This window comes from Hippoglossus stenolepis, chromosome 10, assembly GCF_022539355.2.
Source record: "Hippoglossus stenolepis isolate QCI-W04-F060 chromosome 10, HSTE1.2, whole genome shotgun sequence".
Taxonomy (NCBI): domain Eukaryota; kingdom Metazoa; phylum Chordata; class Actinopteri; order Pleuronectiformes; family Pleuronectidae; genus Hippoglossus; species Hippoglossus stenolepis.
This window is the reverse complement of record NC_061492.1, coordinates 2,680,209-2,697,723: the sequence shown is the minus strand read 5'-3', so window position 1 is coordinate 2,697,723 and position 17,515 is coordinate 2,680,209. Positions and strand designations below refer to the sequence as shown.

General features: G+C 43.7%; 2 protein-coding genes across 2 annotated transcripts; both read left to right on the top strand.

The window, feature by feature from the left end:
* The first annotated feature begins 7,676 nt into the window (after window positions 1-7,676).
* On the top strand, window positions 7,677-9,059 carry LOC118116517 (nuclear factor 7, brain-like). The gene has a single exon (XM_035168253.2). It carries the CDS (start codon window positions 7,677-7,679, stop codon window positions 9,057-9,059), a length of 1,383 nt encoding a protein of 460 aa, XP_035024144.2.
* A 3,273-nt stretch (window positions 9,060-12,332) lies between these two features.
* Window positions 12,333-14,448, top strand: LOC118116647 (nuclear factor 7, brain-like). The gene is made up of 2 exons (XM_035168459.2): window positions 12,333-12,682; window positions 13,061-14,448. Exon 2 carries the CDS (start codon window positions 13,078-13,080, stop codon window positions 14,446-14,448), a length of 1,371 nt encoding a protein of 456 aa, XP_035024350.2. The 5' UTR covers window positions 12,333-12,682; window positions 13,061-13,077.
* Window positions 14,449-17,515: the final 3,067 nt, after the last annotated feature.

Here is a 17,515-nt window from a genome sequence, read left to right as displayed (position 1 = left end):
AACAAAGTGTGTTTCCCTCGGCGATTTCTTTTTTCTGGTCTGGGAAGAAGATATTTCGAGTATATTTTAAATGCTAGGATTCCCTGACTGTACGAACAATAATATTTCAAATCACGCAGCCAGGATTACAGACGCTGGCAGACGAGAGCGAGTTACCAGGCTATGGATGCATGAGTGTATTAGTCAGGAGGAGAGATTTCTGGGAGACGTGGCTCGGACCCAGCAGGGATGAGGTTTCATTTCCGGAAACACAAACTGCAAATTGAGTCAATCTGCAGTTTGCAGACTCCCGGCAAGACACAGCGCTTTGTAACCAGCACAGAGGCAGGTACAAGATACAGGACGTGTTCGATGATGATTCGAAAACATCCCTGAAAATCACTGGAAGCTTCTGGCTGTGATTCAAACTCTGTTACAGTTACAGTGGGTTCTGTGCTTAAACGTGCACAAACAGCACTGTCAATAAAAATGTTCCCTTTCACACACGTCTGAAAACAGCTTCAACAACTCCAGACATAGTCTTTAATGTCGCACTTGGAAAAAAAAACCCGAGGCCGCAGAAACTGTTCCCTGAAACGTATTTGATGAATCAAATGAGCAGCATTGAAGCATATTTAGTGAGAAACGTCTTCATTGTGCTTTTAACTTTTGCAGCTGCAGCTCGATAACAGTAGCAGATGTTCAGATGTGGATTGTTAACATCTGCAGTGTAATTACAATGACTCACAACACGCTCACTGGGCTGGTTCCATTTAAAGCTCTCGTATAGTTTCTGTGTCGATTCCTGCACGTTTTCCTGATTCTGCTCACAATTCACTTCAATTCCTCTGAATCAGACCTTGTACCATATTAAACTTTTACAATGTTAAACTTTTTTTGGTCACATTTATGACACTGAACAAACTGGATGAGACACATTTTATGAAATAATCCTCAGCTTTGAGTCACAGGTCAAAAACAAGGGAAAGTGTCAGTTTTAAAAAGGCAGATGTGCACAGTGTATAAAAAGCCGATTGTTGGTGTTTGGTCGTTTTTCCTGCTCCTGCACATCTGCCTCTCGTCAGCTGGTCCTTGACGCCTGCTCAGCTGTTGCTCGTTGGCTCATCGGGCTGAAGACATAAACGCAGCTCTGCTCTCGAGCTCCCGTCACATCGTCAGCTCTCCTGTCCACTGCCTCGTGTTGCTCCGACTGTTCCCCCCCTGTTTGACCTCATCGATTTGAAGTCAAAGTGGTTTCTGTCCGCTGTTTCCACAAACTATCACAGGACACAGGAACTGGGCCATTTACACAGACTGAAACTAGAAAATAATGCAAGTATCACCTGCCAGTCTTATGTGTCGTGTCGTGTCCCAGACAAAGAGAAAAAGAAACCACATCAACGAGGCATAAATAAAACAAATGAATGAAAAAGGGATGTGACTCAGTCGGGTGCCAACAGTCCCCTTTTGAAACCACATTTATATTCACTAGATCCAGATTTTAGTTTGGATCCGCGCCAAATTTCACACTCTCCCCTAAACAAGACAGATTTTCTTTTTTATTCATCAAGATCCATTAATTATATTATCAGAGAAATCAAGGAAAACCATGTTTGGCCTTTTTAAGATGTTTTCACTTTAAATGAAAACCAGTAAAAATAGGACTTGAGTTTGGTCTGAACCTGTTTCCCATGCAGCGTGTTTTCCTGTATCTCCCTACGACGGCTTGTTAAATGTGAAATATGTGCAGCCGTGGAGCTCGAGCTTGTTTCTCCCGACGTTTAATCACTGCTGGGTTGAAATGAAGAGAGATTCCGGGGCTGTTTTTCAGTTGCTGCCTGTTCGGGTGAAAGGCCCGCTCCATATCTCCCCTACTGTTTAGGCTGAATTGCTTTTTGAATAATTCCATGGCTGATTTCTCACGGCTGTTAGCGCCTCGCTGTTCATCTAAGGGAGGGCAGAGGGAGGGCGGGGGGGTAGAAGAAGCTCTTTGGACACAAACCTAATTAGCCCGGGCGTTAAACCTGTCCACGCCACAGTGGCTAACGGTGAAGTGATAACCGTCCCCGAGGTAATGAAACCTCTTCGCTAAGCAGAACGCCAGGTACTGTACGTTTTATCAGGGACGAGAAAAAAATTTTTAAAAAACAGAAGCGCAGTGACGGAGAGACGAGGGGAGCTGTTGCCTAGCAACCAGCAGGTCTGACAGATGTTTTGTGGGTAAGGATTTTGAGTTGAGTTTTTTTTTGCCCCTTTTTTAATAATAATTTTTCTTGTGAAGGCATCTGCTGCTCTCAGATAGAAACATCTCACAGGAGCAATAAACCCGAACTTCACCTCTGAAACAAAGCTGCGACGCGACTGTGTATGAAACCTGATTTACATTTCTCTCTGTTGCAATTCAGTTTTATTTCTGTGAAACATTTAGATTTCTTCGTTAGTCGTAGGTATGGTGTCATTCAAAGTGCAGAACTTTGAATCATGGGTTCACGTCCTGTGTCACCAGATCAGTGTTAACCAAGACGATAATCTTGATAACCCACATTAACAAATGGGAGCATATACAAAATGAATATGGGTATAAAATGCTATGCAAAAAAAAAAAAGTACTCTGAATTATCCTGGTGAAATAATTCAGTGTAAAAATACTGGTGCATAAATTATATTTCCCTCTAAGATGATGAACAACAGGCCTCAGTGCACTGGAAAGAGTTTAAGCACGTAAATGAAACGTGTCTCAGTTTCATCTCATATCTACGACACAGTTTTCCATAAGTGACCTTTTGATAACGTTCACAGCTGCAAACCGTGAGTTTCTGCTGACTCTGCAGACTCATCTCTTTCCCCCCGAAACCTGAAGGATAAAAGCTGAAATAAGACCAACATAATGACTCTAACACTTAACACAACCCCCCCGTGATTAACAACAACTGAGGAAACATAATCAACTAATGGCTGCGTTTTAAGATTCTCCCTCCGGTGTGAAAACAGGAAATAATGGGATGATGGACTCTTAATCGCCCTTGTCTCCGAACTCCTCGATCCCACCCACGGACAGGAGAGGGTCTGTGGTGTGGGGGATGGGCAGTGGGGGGGGGAAGTGGAGGGTTTTAGCAGGTGAAAAGGTGGGAGGAGGCTGCAGATAGAAGAAACGAGAGGAGTAAAGCCCGGAGGTCATCTCCACTGCCAAGACGTTGCCTTTCATGCTCGCTCTCGCTTTCATCTGCTGCTCCTGCCTGAGGAAGACGAGGGTGGGTGAGGGGGCGCTGGATCTCCAGGGTGAGGCAGGAGCGACACAGTGTTCGCAGGACGAGACACGTCGCTGTTGAATCTGTGTTAATCTTTCTGATCGGAGATGTGTTCTTATCTGCTGACTGATGTTCGTTGCATCAGATTCAGATTCAACATCAGACGGATTGAAAACTGACCCTGTCCTCGCCCTGAGAACCCTCCTTTCATTACAGCTGCACAGTAGCTGCTGGCGTCCTCGTTCGGCTGTGATGTCAAGGCCCCGCTGAGTGGTTGCGTTGGTCATGGGCTGCTGGGAGGCTGGCGGGTGGGGGTGGTCAACAAGGTGGAACAGCTGGGCAGCTGTTGGGGAGAGGCGGCGCTCCCTCAGGTCCTTTTTAAATAGGCCTCTTCATACAACACCCACTCCAAGCGCTGAGGAGGAGGGCGAGGAGCCGGTGGACGAGGAGCACGTAAACAACTCGGGGGTGGAGAAGCCGACGTGGTTGTTTACGAGCTGCAGACGTAAACTGTGTTTCCCTGTGTCGTGGAAAAAGTCTCTTCAGTTACACGACTTGTTATTTCAAACTGTCAACGCGGGTTTTCAAGTGGTTTTCTGTACAATACACGGGACCGAATGGGAAGGGAGAGTGTTTCTCGCCGCTGGACGTCTTGGTTAAATAAAAGCTCTTTTTGTTTCCAACGTTCAGTCATAACATTTTGAGACGAGCAAAGATTTTGATTACAACCTCCAACAGGGTCTGAAGCTGCACTACTGACCTCTAGAGGAGCAGTTTGTCCCTGCAGGGCCCCGTGTCTCAGGCGAGTGTCTCTCGTCTCTTGGGACGTCTTTTTAAACGACATCACACGGACCAGTCTGTTTCAAGCTCTGTGTTTTAAGTTCCAGGCTTCAGGGTAACGACAGGCAAAAGACTGTGTGTTTATTAAATGGTAAATAGAGGTCATTTATATGTTGTGCTTTACTAGTTGTGTCAACCACAGAAAGAACTACACACCACATTGACCAATTCAACCAGTTTGAGGCTCACGTTCCTGATTCACATCAAATCAAATCAAATATACTTTACTGTCCTTTTGGGGAAATGTGCTGCAGCAGCTGCAGAACAACATTGTGTAAGAAACAAAGAAAAAACTGCACATGAGGACATATCGTGTAAGACAAGGATTAATAATGCAGAATAAAAGTGGGTTGAATAAAACACATAAAAGGTTAAAAACAAAACTGGCATCAAAACAATAAATACGGACGCCATGACGGCTCTCAAAAAGTGAAGCCAAAGTTTCTCAATCTCCATCTGGTGGCTGGCTGCAGTAAAGATCATAAGCCCTGCCTCCTCCATGTTAGTGGATGGGATGTGGAGAAGTCAACGTACACATTCACTGAGTTTTTGTCATTTTAGCTGAATCACAAGTGTTGATTTCTCCAGTAACTTTGGTTAATAAGTTGTCTGATGCTTTAAAATGGGATGAAACATTGGTTGAGGATGATTTGGGCGGGACCTCGATACCGTGGCTCCACATATGGTCAAAAGTGCAACATGGCAGCGTCTGTATCTGAGATATTTTAGCTTAATTTTTGTACAGTGGGAGGAAATGAAGACGTGTCGTCCATCTTTATTTACAATCTGTGACTTTAAACCTGCAGAAAACTCTTTTTGCCGTTTTGGGGGCAGCAGATAGAAGTTATGAAACATGACGGTGAGATAATCACCTTGTTAAAAGTTCATATAATGAACTTGTTTAGAAAAAAAAGCTAATTGACACATCCAGAAGTCCCAGAGCAACATTATCATTCACCTTGAGTTGTTACATCTGACTTTAGATGCTTAATTTAAGTCACATGCTTCATTTACATCACAGTCTATTCATTTTTCTGTTACCTTTGCATCTCCTGACACATTAATTTAATCCGTATAACGTTTTCCACCTCAGCTAAGTGATAAAACTTTGGAATATTTACATTTTTCTGGATTTTCAGCCACGTGCTTTTTTATACACGCTTATTAAAAATGGACGAAGGATTCAGGAACAGTGGGATGAATGAAAACTGATTTAAAGAACCTGAACTAATTTCATGGAGTCAAAAGCTGAAACGTGATGTGGTCAGAAAACCTGCCGCCTGTCAGGGATGATGGATATTTACTGTTTCATGGCTCAGAGAACGCTGTTATCAAGCAGCCGGGAACAAAACACACACACACACACACATACACACACACACACACAATGTGCATAAGCAAAATCACATCTGCAATCAAACAACAGCTGTGTAAGCGCAGCTGTGTAAAGTCCAGCGTCACAGTGTGAAATGTGCAAAGGACGGCGGGAGGTGGGAAGCGGATGCAGAGCGGCGAGAAAGAGAGGCGGTTCACAGGCAGGAGATGAGAAGGGGAAGTGGAGGGAAGAGGAAGGAAAAGGGAAGCAGAGATTATGTTTATGAAGCGCCCTCATTATGTAACTGTATAGGGCCACATTACAATCGCCGCCATTCCAGGAATTTCTCATGAGGTTCGCATGGAGGAAAAGTGGCGTCCGTTGTTTTTCCGGCCCGGCAGCTGTCGCCCCGCTCGGCCCTGCGGTCGCTGAGGATTGTGGCCCCGATGAGGCACGACATTGTTGAGGGAGCAGAAGTGCAGCAAAATGCAATACCCCAAGAATGTAAACCCTGACCCCCCCCAGTGCTGTTCTTACAATTATCACACCCCGTGTTCGTCACAGGTTTTCACACGGAAACGAGATGAGTCCTAAAAATATATACGATTAAAGGTTCAGGATATGTTCTTACACACGAGGATCATCTCACTTTGTCTTTATAAATGTTTGATCAGTTCAGTGATGTCAAGACATTCACTCAAATGTCCCTGAATGAAAATTCAGTGGACTTTAATATTTGAGTTTTACCATTTTCATGTAATATCTGGGTTTTTTATATCTATTCAATTTTATTGGTTGTATCAAAATGTCTCATTTACATTGTTTTGAGGAAACTTGTCCAACATATATTTACTCAACTGTTCCTGCCGCTTGAGGAAGTGTTTATATTCCATTTATATTCTTTATTGCACTTTAACATATGAATGTTTATGAATGTCTATGCTGCTCATTCAATTTTAGCAAGTTACCTTCTCAATTAAAACGAAATACGATGTGTTGACACCCGTGTGGAAAGGAAACCTGAAATGTTCAAGTTCTAGTCAAAGCACAGGAAATGACCTCTTAATGTACAAAAGAGAAAATACTTCACATTAACCCAGGTCATACTTCAATATATAAAGATATCGAAATACATGAATGTAATGAAACTAATGCATACAGTGTAAAGACAGTAAAGATATGTACAGTGCATATGTAATAGGTTGAAAATGCTATGCATTTAGTTTTCATTTTAACAGATACCCCCCCCTATTTTTTGAAAGACAACTGAACTATTCTAACAGTTTCACATGACAATTATACTCCACGTCAGTAGGTGGTGCTGTTGGTACAGCGGTGGGTCCTGAAGGGAGACTGTAAGCACAGGCTCAGCGCATGCGCAGCTGATAATAAATGAGTTCAGTCTGAGCAAGACGCTAAACTTAGTCTTCTCCTTTCTTAAATCCACAGAGACTATATCTATGTATCTATTGGTTACGCAGCGCTCCCTAGCCTGTGTAACCCTTGCTGCCGGTCCAGATTTCCCCTAGGTCTGGCGCCGGTAACACATAGATTGCACATGGACCGTTGATATTTCACAGGCAGATGAATCAGGCACAGTTAAGAGTTAAAGTCCAGTCCATAAGGGAGGTGCATAGTTTTTACTGGCAGCAGAGCTGCTTGTACATTTGTTTCAGGTTTTACAGGTTTCATCATCCAGCATCTCAAGCTCCACCCTCTCCTGACACCTGAGAAACCAGGAAACATCTGTTCCTCCCTGAAGAGACGCAGGTTGAAAACCAGACGATCACATTCACCTTCCAAACCAAACTAAACCAAACTAGACCAAACGTCCTGAGTGAGTCCAGCTACAGGAGAGAAGAGTCAAACTACAACCTGCCGACGCTCCACACACTGACCGTGAGTTTAACAAACACCTCGGCTCAGAGAGGAAGTCAATCAATCAATCGATCAAATTTTATTTGTATAGCCAATATTCACAAATCACAACTTGTCTCATAGGACTTTAACATGGTGTGACATCCTCTGCCCTTAACCCTCAACAAGAGTAAGGAAAAACTACAAAAAAAACCTTTTAACAGGGTAAAAAGAACGTAGAAACCTCAGATAGCCACATGTGAGGGATCCCTCTCCCAGGACGGACAGAAGTGCAATAGATGTCAAATGTAAATGAGAACATCATCAAGATAAAGGTTTTAGCAGCATTGATAAGGGTAAACAAGAAGTGAACCTCAGTGAAGTTCGTGGAGCTGTGACTGACTGACTGTCTGTTTTCAGCTTCACCTGGAGACTCAATGGCTTCCAGATTAGAAGAGGATCTCTGCTGTCACGTCTGCCATGATGTCTTCAGAGATCCTGTCATTCTGTTATGTAGCCACAGCTTCTGTAAAGACTGTGTGAACAGCTGGTGGAAAGACAAAGAAGTAAAAGTGTGTCCACTTTGTAAGAGAAGATCTTTAAAGCGTAAACCACCTGGTAACCTGGTGTTGAAGAACATGTGTGAGACCTTCTTACAGGAGAGAGATCAGAGCTCTTCACATGCTCTCTGCAATCTGCACTCAAAGAAACTCAGACTCTTCTGTCTGGACCATCAGCAGCCAGTGTGTCTCGTCTGCAGAGATTCAGAAAAACACAGCGACCACAGATTCAGACCCATCGATGAAGCTGCACCACAACACAAGAAGCAGCTTCAGGAAACTCTGGAGCCCTTGAAGGAGAAGTTACAGTGTTTTGAACGTGTTAAAGTAAAGTTTGAACAAACAGGAGAACACATTAAGGTCCAGGCCGGACTCACAGAGACGCAGATCAAGGAGCAGTTTAAAAAGCTTCATCAGTTTCTGGAGGAGGAAGAGGAGGCCAGGATGGCTGCACTGAGGGAGGAAGAGGAGCAGAAGAGTCGGATGATGAAGGAGAAGATTGAGTCTCTGAGCAGAGACATTACGGCTCTTTCAGACACAATCAGAACCACAGAGGACGAGCTGAGAGCTGAAGACGTCTCGTTCCTGCTCAACTACAAGGCTGCAGTGGAACGAGTCCAGCAGCGCCCCCTGCTGGATGATCCACAGCTGGCCTCAGGAGCTCTGATAGACGAGGCCAAACATCTGGGCAACCTGAGCTTCAACACCTGGAACAAGATGAAGGACGTGGTCTCCTACAGTCCTGTGGTTCTGGACCCAAACTCTGCTCATCCAGTACTCGTCCTGTCTGAAACTCTGACCAGTTTGAGACGAGGCGAGAAACAGAAGCTTCCTGACAATCCAGAGAGGTTTGATTATTACACCTTAGTCCTGGGATCTGAGGGTTTTAACTCAGGGACTCACAGCTGGGACGTCCTGGTTGGAGACAGTACTTACTGGACACTGGGTGTAAGAGCAGAGCCTCTCCAGAGGAAGGGAGACAAACCATCTGGATTATGGGGAATAAGGTTCTATGAAGGTAAATACTCAGCATTGTCACCATCAGCATCATCTGTTCTCTCTGTGCAGAAGATCCAGAGGATCAGAGTGAAACTGGACTGGAACAGAGGAGAACTGTCGTTCTCTGATCCTGATACTAACAAACACATTCACACCTTCACACACACTTTCACTCAGAAGATGTTTCCATACTTTATCACTATAGATCACTTGAAGCTGTTACCTGTGAATGTCTCTGTGACGCTGGATCAGAGCAGTTAGAGAGAAAGATTTTATTCATCATGTTTATTTCTTCAAGAGAAATCTGCTGAATTTAAATGTTAAACTCGTTATTCTAAAGCTTTGTTTATTTCTCCTTTTACTTCTCACTCATTTTTATTTCTCCTGTCGACTTTTCCACGTGTGTAAAAAGATTTCATTATTTTCTGATCTTTATCTTTGGTTTGTTTTTCATTTTCATGGAAAATGTTTTCTATCAGTTAGATTTTGTGTGGATCCATGAAGTCGAGCAAACTGATGAAGATCCACATAAAAACACATTTATCAATAACAGCTGATCATTGTTCACATTCAACAAACTTTATTAAAACTCACACATGAGACATGATTCATGTTTAATCACATAAAGTCTGTTCACATATGAAATAATTCAACATATATGAACATTTGTCTGTTTGATGTGATGAAGCCAAAATGATTCTGTATGTAAAAGTGTTTATTTAACAGCAGCCTAGTGATGTGATTTTAATATTGTGATCAAAATAATAAAAACTATGAAACAGAAACAGAGTTCTGACCTTTTTTAAGTTGAGATGTAAATATAACATTATCTGTCATTAAGTAGGATTTAACACTCAGATAGTTTCAGGTTTTTAAATTGAGTTATATTTATTCATGAATTATTACTTTTTTAAATGTTGTGACCTAATAGTTGTGAATAGTTGGGCCTACATGTGAAGACAAAGCCTGAGACCACATGTCTTCTTTGTTCTGGAGACAAAGACGAGCTTCCAGAACTCAGTCTCCCAGGGTGCTTCAACTTCACACCTAGGTGTGAACCTGCCCCTGGACACAGCTTTCAACCCCTATTGGTCACTGTGTGCCCCCCCGACCCATGAGGTCACCAGGACAATAACAGCCCAGTTCCCCCTCTTTTCTACTGACCTCTGCAGGAGGAGTAGGTTCCTCTCCCTGCTCCAGCTCCTTTGACCTCCGAGCAGGCCTGCCTGAAGCAGACTGCTGAAACCTTCCAAAAGGCAGGGACACGAGAGCCTGCCTAAGAACTTCAGCACAAGCAATTGGCCACGACACAAAGTCTGACCAGCAGATGCACAACAACAGGAGCCACGACCAGTAAGACCAGTTCACTGGACTTTAAACAGCACCTCAAAAAGGACCTTTCCCCCGTTTCATGAACTGGTAACATAACATAGAATCAGACTCTTTCTTTACATGTGTAGCCTGAGGGAAAGTGGGGATAGTGAGAAGTTGCCACAACGCCACCTGGGGAGTTTCACTTCCAGGAAATAACAAAAATATTGTAAGTGCAACAGCACAGGTTCGTTTGAATCACGGGGCAAGAGACGTGTTGTACTAATGGAAAATAACTTTAATATAACAGAATAAATACGAACAAAAGCACAGTGAAACAAACAGAATACCAATTAACATATGAAATACAACACTTATGACAAGAGCAACTACATGGACAGGGCTGGGACTTACCACGGCGACGAGAACCAAAGAAAGAAGGGAAGGATTAATAAACTAGCCACCCGTGACACAGCAAACCAACAAAATGGGTTGTGAAGAAAACACCACCACCAGGGATTGGGTGGCTGCCTCAGGCCCACAGCACCTGACCAACAATAAAAAGATAATTAAAACATGTCAGGGTTGAAAACAACAAAACAAATACAAACCAATATAAACACAATGTAAGTGGGATTAAATGTTACTAAAATCAGGGCGTCCCTCCGTGGTGGTCACTCCACGCGCCGTGAAGGTGTAGTGTGGAGAGCCACGGTGAACGAGACGATACTTTTAAAAACGACACACTTTTATGGCTCGGACCAAGGAAGTGTGTCATTTTTAAAAGTATCGTCTCGTTCACCGTGGCTCTCCACGCTACGTTTAAGACAGTGCAATTTCCAGTAAAGCCAGAACACAGTTCCAGTAAAGCCAGAACACCGTTCCAGTAAAGCCAGAACACAGTTCCAGTAAAGCCAAAACAGCAGGTCCGTCCAAGGCATGGTGGCCAATGACGGCCGACGAAGGAGCAGGGCCTCACCCTGTCAAGCCAAGGCACAGTCACAGCAACCCGGAGGGTAGGAGTCTCCCCAGCCGTAGCTGAATCCAGCAAGCAGACCCGCAACTGCACCCCGAAGGTCCCCTGGCGGAGCGATCCCACGCCAGCGGTCAGTCACACTGCGTATGGGGGGGATATTTAAGGGAGGCGCTGGCTGTTGCACAAACACGCCAAACTCCGCCGCGGCTACAGAAGTAGCTCTTCCACGCTATCCAAAACCCACCGGAGAGGAGCGGAAACGGAAGGAGGGCGAGCCAAGCACGGCCGCCTCCTTAAATACGGGGCGCCTGACGTCGCCTAGCGACCAGTGCGCCATTAGAACAGGTAAAGTGCCGCGCAGCGGCAGGGAGGGAGCGCGCATCTGGCTGCACATGTAACTAACTACTTCCTCTGACCCGGCACCAACACCTCACACAGTCCTCTCCCCAACACACACATGTGATCTCAGCCCCATGATCCCAACACTCCAGGGGGTCTTTTGTCTTCATAGTGGCCAGCCGCCATTTCGAAACCACACTTTGTAACACACACACACACACACACACACACACACACACACACACACACACACACACACACACACACACACACACACACACACACACACACACACACACACACGTATATGGTAAGTTCACCTCGTTAGTTTGTGTGTTTATATTTTTATTTTTTTCAGAATAAATGTTTTTCTTAAACACAAATGTTGTCTTCATTAATGTTGCATAAGTGTGAAGTTTTCCAACCTCTGAACACCATATCCTTCATCTTTACTAACTACTGACGTGGTCATTTTGGTTAAAGTTAATAATTTAATTATTCATCAAAGTTCCAAATTTGTAGTTAGTACTTTCATGAGACTTAATCAATAAATTGTCTCTTTTCCTTCTTTGAAGGCTGGTGCCCTGAGGTAGATTTAATGTAAACTAAAGTTATTATTTAATATTAATATTAAATATGTTTCTGATAGCCACATTTATTGAATGCCCAAAGTCACACCATATAATGCTGTCACACTTAAGGTATAATAATCACAACAAAATGTACAATCATTTGATGATGTCATACTTTTTACTTCACTGACAAACAAATTTTATAAAACCATCTTTTAATTTTCTGACATTGTGAACATTTGTTTGCACTTTGCTTCTGTCTCTTTAATAAGACTTCAGCTCTGCAGTTACGTCACAGACTCCCCCCCGCACTTCCTGTTAATATTTAACTTTCACTTTCACTCTCTAGCAGAACGATCTCTGAATTTTGAACACTCAGCAGATCACAATCATATTCAAGCAGCTATTTTACACCAAGTCTCTTGTGTGTGTGAGCTTGTTGCTGCCAAATGACTTTTGACCAGTTATCAAATCCAAGGCTTGAATTACTTTTTACAATCGTGTCCTGACACACCAGAGAAACCAGGAAGCATCTGTTCCTCCCGGAAGAGACGCAGGCTGAAAACCAGACGATCACATTCACCTTCCAAACCAAACTGAACCAAACCGGACCAAACGTCATGAGTGAGTCCAGCTGCAGGAGAGAAGAGTCAAACTACAACCTGCCGACGCTCCACACACTGACCGTGAGTTTAACAAACACCTCGACTCAGAGTGGAAGTCAATCAATCAATCGATCAAATTTTATTTGTATAGCCAATATTCACAAATCACAACTTGTCTCATAGGGCTTTAACATGGTGTGACATCCTCTGCCCTTAACCCTCAACAAGAGTAAGGAAAAACTACAAAAAAAACCTTTTAACAGGGTAAAAAGAACGTAGAAACCTCAGAGAGCCACATGTGAGGGATCCCTCTCCCAGGACGGACAGAAGTGCAATAGATGTCAAATGTAAATGAGAACATCATCAAGATAAGGGTTTTAGCAGCATTGATAAGGGTAAACAAGAAGTGAACCTCAGTGAAGTTCGTGGAGCTGTGACTGACTGACTGTCTGTTTTCAGCTTCACCTGGAGACTCAATGGCTTCCAGATTAGAAGAGGATCTCTGCTGTCCCGTCTGCCAAGATGTCTTCAGAGATCCTGTCATTCTGTTATGTTGCCACAGCTTCTGTAAAGACTGTGTGAACAGCTGGTGGAAAGACAAAGAAGTAAAAGTGTGTCCACTTTGTAAGAGAAGATCTTTAAAGCGTAAACCACCTGGTAACCTGGTGTTGAAGAACCTGTGTGAGACCTTCTTACAGGAGAGAGATCATGATCTCTGCAATCTGCACTCAAAGAAACTCAGACTCTTCTGTCTGGACCATCAGCAGCCAGTGTGTCTCGTCTGCAGAGATTCAGAAAAACACACCGGCCACAGATTCAGACCCATCGATGAAGCTGCACCACAACACAAGAAGCAGCTTCAGGAAACTCTGGAGCCCTTGAAGGAGAAGTTACAGTGTTTTGAACGTGTTAAAGTAGAGTTTGAACAAACAGCAGAACACATTAAGGTCCAGGCCGGACTCACAGAGACGCAGATCAAGGAGCAGTTTAAAAAGCTTCATCAGTTTCTGGAGGAGGAAGAGGAGGCCAGGATGGCTGCACTGAGGGAGGAAGAGGAGCAGAAGAGTCGGATGATGAAGGAGAAGATTGAGTCTCTGAGCAGAGACATAACGGCTCTTTCAGACACAATCAGAACCACAGAGGACGAGCTGAGAGCTGAAGACGTCTCGTTCCTGCTCAACTACAAGGCTGCAGTGGAACGAGTCCAGCAGCGCCCCCTGCTGGATGATCCACAGCTGGCCTCAGGAGCTCTGATAGACGAGGCCAAACATCTGGGCAACCTGAGCTTCAACATCTGGAACAAGATGAAGGACGTGGTCTCCTACAGTCCTGTGGTTCTGGACCCAAACTCTGCTCATCCAGTACTCGTCCTGTCTGAAGATCTGACCAGTTTGAGACGAGGAAAGAAACAGAAGCTTCCTGACAATCCAGAGAGGTTTGATTATTACACCTTAGTCCTGGGATCTGAGGGTTTTAACTCAGGGACTCACAGCTGGGACGTCCTGGTTGGAGACAGTACTTACTGGACACTGGGTGTAAGAGCAGAGCCTCTCCAGAGGAAGGGAGACAAACCGTCTGGATTATGGGGAATAAGGTTCTATGAAGGTAAATACTCAGCATTGTCACCATCAGCATCATCTGTTCTCTCTGTGCAGAAGATCCAGAGGATCAGAGTGAAACTGGACTGGAACAGAGGAGAACTGTCGTTCTCTGATCCTGATACTAACAAACACATTCACACCTTCACACACACTTTCACTCAGAAGATGTTTCCATACTTTAACACTGGAGATCACTTGAAGCTGTTACCTGTGAATGTCTCTGTGACGCTGGATCAGAGCAGTTAGAGATAAAGATTTTATTCATCATGTTTATTTCTTCAAGAGAAATCTGCTGAATTTAAATGTTAAACTCGTTATTCTAAAGCTTTGTTTATTTCTCCTTTTACTTCTCACTCGTTTTTATTTCTCCTGTCGACTTTTCCACGTGTGTAAAAAGATTTCATTATTTTCTGATCTTTATCTTTGGTTTGTTTTTTACTTTCATGGAAAATGTTTTCTATCATTTAGATTTTGTGTGGATCCATGAAGTCGAGCAAACTGATGAAGATCCACATAAAAACACATTTATCAATAACAGCTGATCATTGTTCACATTCAACAAACTTTATTAAAACTCACACATGAGACATGATTCATGTTTAATCACATAAAGTCTGTTCACATATGAAATAATCCAACATATATGAACATTTGTCTGTTTGATGTGATGAAGCCAAAATGATTCTGTCTGTAAAAGTGTTTATTCAACAGCAGCCTAGTGATGTGATTTTAATATTGTGATCAAAATAATAAAAACTATGAAACAGAAACAGAGTTCTGACCTTTTTTAAGTTGAGATGTAAATATAACATTATCTGTCATTAAGTAGGATTTAACACTCAGATAGTTTCAGGTTTTTAAATTGAGTTATATTTATTCATGAATTATTACTTTTTAAATGTTGTGACCTAATAGTTGAATAATAGTTGGGCCTACATGTGAAGCCAAAGCCTGAGACCACATGTCTTCTTTGTTCTGGAGACAAAGACGAGCTTCCAGAACTCAGTCTCCCAGGGTGCTTCAACTTCACACCTAGGTGTGAACCTGCCCCTGGACACAGCTTTCAACCCCTATTGGTCACTGTGTGCCCCCCCGACCCATGAGGTCACCAGGACAATAACAGCCCAGTTCCCCCTCTTTTCTACTGACCTCTGCAGGAGGAGTAGGTTCCTCTCCCTGCTCCAGCTCCTTTGACCTCCGAGCAGGCCTGCCTGAAGCAGACTGCTGAAACCTTCCAAAAGGCAGGGACACGAGAGCCTGCCTAAGAACTTCAGCACAAGCAATTGGCCACGACACAAAGTCTGACCAGCAGATGCACAACAACAGGAGCCACGACCAGTAAGACCAGTTCACTGGACTTTAAACAGCACCTCAAAAAGGACCTTTCCCCCTTTTCATGAACTGGTAACATAACATAGAATCAGACTCTTTCTTTACATGTGTAGCGTGAGGGAAAGCGGGGATAGTGAGAAGTTGCCACAAGCCACCTGGGGAGTTTCACCTCCAGGAAATAACAAAAATATTGTAAGTGCAACAGCACAGGTTCGTTTGAATCACGGGGCAAGAGACGTGTTGTACTAATGGAAAAGAACTTTAATATAACAGAATAAATACGAACAAAAGCACAATGAAACAAACAGAATACCAATTAACATATGAAATACAACACTTCTGACAAGAGCAACTACATGGACAGGGCTGGGACTTACCACGGCGACGAGAACCAAAGAAAGAAGGGAAGGATTAATAAACTAGCCACCCGTGACACAGCAAACCAACAAAATGGGTTGTGAAGAAAACACCACCACCAGGAATTGGGTCGCTGCCTCAGGCCCACAGCACCTGACCAACAATAAAAAGATAATTAAAACATGTCAGGGTTGAAAACAACAAAACAAATACAAACCAATATAAACACAATGTAAGTGGGATTAAATGTTACTAAAATCAGGGCGTCCCTCCGTGGTGGTCACTCCACGCGCCGTGAAGGTGTAGTGTGGAGAGCCACGGTGAACGAGACGATACTTTTAAAAACTACACACTTTTATGGCTCGGACCAAGGAAGTGTGTCATTTTTAAAAGTATCGTCTCGCTCACCGTGGTTTCCACGCTACGTTTAAGACAGTGCAATTTCAGTAAAGCAATTCCAGTAAAGCCAGAACACAGTTCCGTAATAAACAGCAGGTCCGTCCAAGGCATGGTGGCCAATGACGGCCGACGAAGGAGCAGGGCCTCACCCTGTCAAGCCAAGGCACAGTCACAGCAACCCGGAGGGTAGGAGTCTCCCAGCCGTAGCTGAATCCAGCAAGCAGACCCGCAACTGCACCCAAGGTCCCTGGCGGAGCGATCCACGCCAGCGGTCAGTCACACTGCGTATGGGGGATATTTAAGGAGGCGCTGGCTGTTGCACAAACACACCAAACTCCGCCGCGGCTACAGAAGTAGCTCTTCCACGCTATCCAAGACCCACCGGAGAGGAGCGGAAACGGAGGGAGGGCGAGCCAAGCACGGCCGCCTCCTTAAATACGGGCGCCTGACGCGCCTAGCGACCAGCGCGCCATTTGAACAGGTAAAGTGACGCGCAGCGGCAGGGAGGAGCGCGCATCTGGCTGCACATGTAACTAACTACTTCCTCTGACCCGCACCAACACCTCACACAGTCCTCTCCCCAACACACACATGTGATCTCAGCCCCATGATCCCAACACTCCAGGGGTCTTTTGTCTTCATAGTGGCCAGCCGCCATTTCGAAACCACACTTTGTAACACACACACACACACACACACACACACACACACACACACACACACACACACACACACACACACACACACACACACACACATGGTAAGTTCACCTCGTTAGTTTGTGTGTTTATATTTTTATTATTTTCAGAATAAATGTTTTTCTTAAGCACAAATGTTGTCTTCATTAATGTTGCATAAGTGTGAAGTTTTCCAACCTCTGAACACCATATCCTTCATCTTTACTAACTACTGACGTGGTCATTTTGGTTAAAGTTAATAATTTAATTATTCATCAAAGTTCCAAATTTGTAGTTAGTACTTTCATGAGACTTAATCAATAAATTGTCTCTTTTCCTTCTTTGAAGGCTGGTGCCCTGAGGTAGCTTTAATGTAAACTAAAGTTATTATTTAATATTAATATTAAATATGTTTCTGATAGCCACATTTATTGAATGCCCAAAGTCACACCATATAATGCTGTCACACTTAAGGTATAATAATCACAACAAAATGTACAATCATTTGATGATGTCATACTTTTTACTTCACTGACAAACAAATTTTA

Coding starts and splice junctions, on each gene's coding strand:
- LOC118116517 (XM_035168253.2), top strand. CDS start 7,677: ATGGCTTCCAGATTAGAAGAGGATCTCTGCTGTCACGTCTGCCATGAT.
- LOC118116647 (XM_035168459.2), top strand. CDS start 13,078: ATGGCTTCCAGATTAGAAGAGGATCTCTGCTGTCCCGTCTGCCAAGAT.